Source organism: Phoenix dactylifera, unplaced genomic scaffold (assembly GCF_009389715.1).
Source record: "Phoenix dactylifera cultivar Barhee BC4 unplaced genomic scaffold, palm_55x_up_171113_PBpolish2nd_filt_p 000862F, whole genome shotgun sequence".
In the NCBI taxonomy this organism is placed as follows: Eukaryota; Viridiplantae; Streptophyta; class Magnoliopsida; order Arecales; family Arecaceae; genus Phoenix; species Phoenix dactylifera.
Window position 1 is genome coordinate 130,309 of NW_024068225.1, and position 6,660 is coordinate 136,968.

Below are 6,660 nucleotides of genomic sequence, written 5' to 3' on the forward strand. Positions count from 1 at the left end.
AATATAAAGAACGGGGATTGCTCTTTGCTTAAGAAGTATCTCTCTTTTCTATTATTGTTATTAAATATTGTGGGAGGTTTATTCGCACATGTGGAAACTGCTTGTTGGCAGATGTAATTGGAGTCTCTTGCAATCAATATATATTGTCTGCTTCTCAAGAACTGTGGTCCTTTTTCTTAAGCTTCGATCAGCTAGGAAATACTTATTAAATCGAACATTATCTACAGCTGGGAAAAGCCCTTTCGGGAGAGCTGAGATTTCAAATTTTGCTCTGCAGCACTATGCTTAAAAATTTGCAAAGTCCAAGAAATATGCCAAATTCTGGAGATTTTTTGAGACTGTAAAGTTTACATAAATTACTGACCATAGAGAAGATAATATTTCTAGCAAAAGATGCTATTTTGCAAGCACTGATTGTAAAATGATTGTTATTATTGAACGAGGGTCCATAATCTCAAGGAGCCTAATTAAGATCAATTCCCTTGAGCAAGACCTTCCCTCCTTCACTTCTAGATTCTTTTGAGTGTTCAATTGGTTGCATGAGCATAACTTGCCTGATCATCATGCATTAGCTTTTTCTTCTGCTCAATTGATAATTAAACTTTATGTTCTCGAGTCTCAATTGGCAACAGCAGTTGCGGTTGACACAAAAAAGTTGGTAAAAATATTGAAAGAAAACGGAAGATAGAATATTCTCAAACTTTGATGAATCATATGTTTATCCATTGTGGCATGAATTTAATATGCCATTAACTGATTGCATGCAATGAATAATGACATAAGTTGTGTGCTGCTTAAAAATTAAGAGAGCATAAAGGATTCGGAGGAGGATCTCATGCCTTCAATTGTTTCTTGATATAGCTTCAGTTTTGTAATTTATAAAAAGGTCAGTATAGGGACAACTAATGCAGACATGATATTTTTTTCTGTTAATCATATAGAGATTGGTCTCATTTGAGTATTTAGTGGAAGAAATGCATGTGTTAATTTTTTGAGAAAAACAAAAAAGAAAAGAAAAAGCTTGCATTAACGGCTTGCTATTTCAAATATTTAATAGAAAATATTATCTTGCGCTGCTGGGACTGGTTCATACATTAGTACAGTACACAGTTAGCAGCTAAGCAATACATGGTTGAACCCCATAAGACTGCACTACATCAAAGCTTAGTTATAATTTTGTTATAATCTCCATATCAAAGTAGTAAAGTTTGGTTACTTCTGTGCAATTCTAGTAGTACATTATTCTAAAAGTTAAGGCAAGAACCATAAGTTACAAGACCTTTTAACTTCAGCGGGAGGAATATCTGCAACTTAAAAGCTTCAGTCATTTTCTGCTAACTATAACTCCAAAGGCAGATGTTGCTCGGTCCTGGAATTCCATTGGCAGGCAATGTCCTCTGCTACCCTATGGGCATCCATGGAAGATCCCAATAATCCTCTCCTGGTGAACCCTGTCGCATAAACTTGATTCTTCCCTCTCCAACTGTTAGGAAATGGTTTCCTTGGAAAACCATCTTTTTCATCAAAGAACTCCTCCTCCTTGTGACAAGAAAACAATTGAACACACTCAATACATATTAACATGCATGCAGGCTTACATTAATACACTAAGACATTCATATGCACATACATAAATTCATAGATATAGACATATATACATGTGCCTCACGTCTATACATACATACATACATACATATATATATATACACACACATATATATTATATACATAATATATATATATATATATATATATATATATATATATATATATTACATAAACACACATACATACGTCAAGCAGTTAAAAAATTATATGGTTTAAATAATGTGAAACAATGTATGTTTTTTGATCATTTGATGTATAGGTTAGAGTCTTTAAATCATATAGTTTTTGATATGTAAGTATTTTAAAGATAGCAAATTATAATCAATGGCTTAAATCATTAACGTTGGATCTCTATTATCTGATCTAAACCTAATTAGATTTGAGTGAAGATCCACTTAAGTAGAGCCAACTCTATCTCTGTCTCTCTTTACACACATATATATATATAGACATATATACACACATACATACATACATATAGAAATACAACACATATATATACATACATACATAAATGTGCGCGCGCGCGCGCGCACAATATATATATATATATATATATATATATATATATATATATATATATATATATATATATATATATATATATATATATATATATATATATATATATATATATATATATATAATTAGTAGAGCTAAAATGTGGGCCTCACATAATAGTTCAAATAAGGTCTCCTAAGAGGATGACTAGGTGCCTAATACCGGTAATTCGAGGTGTTAAATACGATATATTATCTACAAACTGCTTTTGATCATATGATTTATTATTGTGTAAAATACTTACTATCAAAAAATGAAATGATTTGAAAATCTCTGGTGTATCACTTGTGCATTTATTGGACAAAAATGGATAGTTTAAGTAACATAAATAATATATTTAGTAATCATTGGATGTATACTTTAGGAATCTCCAAATCAAATAATATTTTTGACAGTAAGTAATTTAAAAATAGTAGGTCATATCTAATTGCTCAGATCATCAGTGTCAGGTCTCTAATTATGCTATCTAAACTTGACCTTATATGTATTGTTATGCGAACGCCTCCATATTAGCTTTACTCTATCTACATCTATCTATCTATATATTCATTTACCTATACATGCGTACATATCTAGATATATACATGTACATATAACTACATAATTATGTGTATTTGTGAGATAGATAGATACATAGAGAGAGAGAGATTGTCATGAGATCTAGTCAAAGAATAAGCGAGGTCCACACTAGGCCCAATGGGTAGTTTTCGATCCATGTGAATGATTGTTTCCGGGACCATGTACCGGATGGGATTCAACGTGAACTGGCTTTGTCGAAGCTGAAATCGATTGTAAGATGTTGATTTCTTCCACTTTCTGCAATGATTTCTCTGGAAGTAGGGATCACTGCTCAGGTGTATCCATTTCTTCTTGCTGTGGCCCATCTTACCATCTTACTGTTGCTCCTGTTCTTCAACTGAGCTGGAACGGTGCCGACGTACCTCCTCCATTCCATAAACAGCTAGCTAGTCTACCCTCCATTCCATGAACAGTAGTCTGCAGTGTACTCCACGGAGGACTGTGACCTCAGTGATTTGGTCCAAAATCACTGTCAAAGCCGGAGGATGTTTTAATATATTTATATCTCTCTCATTGCTCTTGCCCATGCTTCTGCAATAATAATATTGCAGGCGGCCAAGGATTCTTCGCGTGCACCAATCATGACCTATGTTGTTCTTTCTTGTCATCTATACTATCTTAAAGGGAATATCATGATGGGCACATGTCACATGTATCGATTTCAAAAGCGTAATCTGCCTACGAGCATTGCATGAGTTTATATGAAAATGCTATACTTCTAGATTCCTGTATGCTTTTTAGCAAAAAAAATAAATGCTAGTAATATACTTTTCTCCCTGCAGTATTTCTTTCTTTTTTCTTTTGACTCCTAGTTCATGTAAAAAAAAAATACCAGGTGTTCTTGCCAACTCATGGTCTTATTAAGGTTTTATGATTTGCTATGTGGCTTTGCATATAAGTTCCAACTTGGCTAGGCTGACTCTGTAACTTTATATCATTCAAAGTCCTTTGCGTCTATGGTCTTGATTTGAAGAAACCTTTTGCCTAGCATATATCTAATTAACTTCCTCACCACAAATTTTGATCACATCGTCTCTATCTTTTTTGAGTGTAAAATGAGAGAAGTAGAACTTCCCCCAGAATTTTATTATATTAATATTACAAAACTACGTACAAGTTGCTTTATAGTTTGGTGGTGGGGTAAGGGTTGGGGTTACTGATTGAGCCACATTGACTCTATCATAGCCATGTCTCTTCTGCTTGTTCTTTTCATTAGAGCAGCAGCAAGAACACATCCTGGTCCTGTTATATCAGAATATCTGTAGAGCTCCAAGGCATTTTTCTCTTTGGTGATATCTCAGATGGACGAACTGCACTTGGGCTTTTACTTTTCGATGAAACCAAAGAAAAAATGAATCTAACCTAACCATTTGGAGACTACTAGTCCTACATATGATCACCATAGTTTTGCTACTTTTGCATAGAATATGCCTTCATATTTTTTTTCACACTAAATATATACTATGTCTTGTAGTTTTGGATGGTCATCTGTACCTTGAGCCATGAAGGTACGTTGCTTCTATAGCCTGTTGCAAGGATGACTGCGTCGTAGTCCTCTCGTTTGCCATCCACGAATTCCACACCGTTATCTGCAAAGCGGTCGATGCCGGGGACTACCTGCAATAAACTACTTAGATGCATATCAAGAAAAGAAGGCCGATCCAAGTAGCTCAGTATGTTCACTACTTAAACTATCACCATGCATAAATATGGCTTATTCTTACCATATCCCAGCTTCTAGCAACCAAAGGCAGGCTAATCACCTTGGCTCGGGTGAATGATTAGCCTTTCACATCACAGTTATCTGATCCTCATCTAATTATTACTTACTGTTTTTTATATATAATGATTAACAAACTTGCATGGATTCCTACAAACTAAACACATTTTCTATCCTAATATTTTCGAGAAACTCTTTGAGGAAACCTCTTGTTTAAGTTCACGTCTTTTTCCTTCCCACCGGGCAGAAAAGTTTAGCTAGGAGAGTGATTGTGAAATCTTTCAAATCGTCATGATCTGGGCATGGATAAATGTTTAGTGTCATGAAACATCAAACATAAAGATAAATGGATGAAGAACTGACAAATATATATATATTGAATTCAAGTGTGAAGAAAAGAATCACATAACTATGATAGTGCATGGCAAGTAATAAAATGAAACACAGAAAAGAAAAATTAGACCAAGACCTTAATTTGGCCACTTTTGATCTTTGAGAAAGTACCAACATCCAGAACCGGGGTCTTCCCGGTGGTGATCTTTAGTTGGAGGGGCCCCATCTTGGGTCGAGCGAGCCCATATTTCTTTGTATCCCCAAGAATCAGCCATGAGCATAAAAGGAGGAACTCATCAACCAATTTCATAGGAAACCATTTGAGCAGCCGCATTGACAGCCCAAAGGTTGAAATCCCCAGTATTTCCCTTGGCAAGATGTGCAACTGCAAGATTCATGGAGAAAGCAATGCCATGGTTACTGTTGTAAGAAGAATGGTTGTACATAGGCATATAGAAAGTCAAAAACAAAGAGAACTCTTATTTGAAATGAATAAAACGCTGTTAAGAACATGCAGAATGAATTCAGAATACGAAAACCATGTTAAAGAGGTTTTCAAACAAGATAAGGAAAGAAAAATCTTAGGGAAACAAAACACCACATCATTGCATTAGTGCTATATAAAAGAAGAAAATGATAAATGAAACAAAATATAAAAAACATCATGGTAAAAAAGGTAAATTTCTTAAGTGAGAGTGACAGTATATCAGTGATAGAAAATGATAAAAATTATAAGGAGTGGAATGAAAAAGGCAACTGCTCAGATGAATTCAACCTCAATAATAACTAATGATGTGAAAAATCAAAAAAAAAAAAGTTAAGATAAACGTAGAGTAGGATGGGAATGGAGTCAAAGGATAGAGGAGGCCATAAAAAGAAAGGAGAGGGAAAACAACAGAGACAAAAAATAAAAAAATAAACAAAAGAAAAGAACAAATCAGAATCTCACCTTATCTCTAACAACCATGGAGACTTGAACTCCATTGTTACACAGGTCCAAGCAAACCTCCATGCCTGAATTCCCACAACCCACCACCAGAACCTTCTTCCCTTTGAAATCATCTCCATTCTTGTAGAAACTTGTGTGCAGGACCTGTCCTTGAAATTGTGATATTCCGGTGATCTTTGGCAATATGGCCTCAGCATTCTCCCCCGTTGCGACGATAAGCCATCGACATATGAATTCCAAGTCATTGGCCTCCACCCGCCAAAAGCCAATGCTTGGATCATATTCGGCACATCGTACCTTCATTCCGAACAAAGGCTTTACTGAGAAATGCTCAGCATAGGCTTCCAAGTAGCCTATGAACTGCTGTTTTGTCGGGTATGTTGGGAAGGCTGGTGGGAAAGGCATGAGAGGTAGTTCACAAAATTGCTTGGGGAGATGAAGCTTTAGGCGGTCGTAAGTCCTAAGCTTCCATGACGAGGCAATGCAGTTTTCCTTCTCAAGTATCAATGGAGGGATACCTTTCTCTTTGAGGCATGCTGCAGTAGCCAGGCCCGAAGGTCCAGCTCCTACGATTATTGGCCCGGGCACCCATACCTGCTTTGGATTCGATTTCATCAGGGGCCCATACAATTTGATTTCCAGGATGGGAGATGAGTTTTGTTTCGCTGAAGTGACTTTGCACTGTACCTGGGCTCTTCTTAGTATAATGGTCATGAAGAGAGTAGCAGAGCTAGCTTGACGAAGGGGTAGAAAACATGCTGGCAAATATCTCAACCTATATTCTTCAAGTCATTCGGGTATTGTTCGGTATTGCAAAAGGTGGCAAAAGGTCTTCGATATCCATTGCTTTCACTCCATGAATAAGCAAAATAGAGCACAAGATATGGCATAAGAAGTTCCAAACGACAAA

The 6,660-nt window shown here is 35.9% G+C and overlaps 1 protein-coding gene across 1 annotated transcript; it reads right to left on the reverse strand.

Moving 5' to 3' along the window:
* Window positions 1-1,338: 1,338 nt before the first annotated feature.
* LOC120107433 (indole-3-pyruvate monooxygenase YUCCA2-like) lies at window positions 1,339-6,365 on the reverse strand. Its single transcript, XM_039120710.1, has 4 exons — window positions 5,751-6,365; window positions 4,938-5,186; window positions 4,243-4,365; window positions 1,339-1,539 (listed from the first exon to the last, which is right to left on the reverse strand). The coding sequence occupies exons 1-4, from the start codon at window positions 6,363-6,365 to the stop codon at window positions 1,339-1,341; spliced, it is 1,188 nt and encodes a 395-aa protein (XP_038976638.1).
* Between the last annotated feature and the right edge of the window lie 295 nt (window positions 6,366-6,660).

Bases quoted from the DNA above. Each gene is read 5' to 3' on its own strand.
- LOC120107433 (XM_039120710.1), bottom strand. From the start codon at position 6,365: ATGAAATCGAATCCAAAGCAGGTATGGGTGCCCGGGCCAATAATCGTA. The intron at 5,187-5,750 runs GTGAGATTCTGA...TGAATCTTGCAG, and splicing joins CCATGGTTGTTAGAGATAAG to TTGCACATCTTGCCAAGGGA. The intron at 1,540-4,242 runs GTACAGATGACC...TCTTGTCACAAG, and splicing joins ACGTACCTTCATGGCTCAAG to GAGGAGGAGTTCTTTGATGA.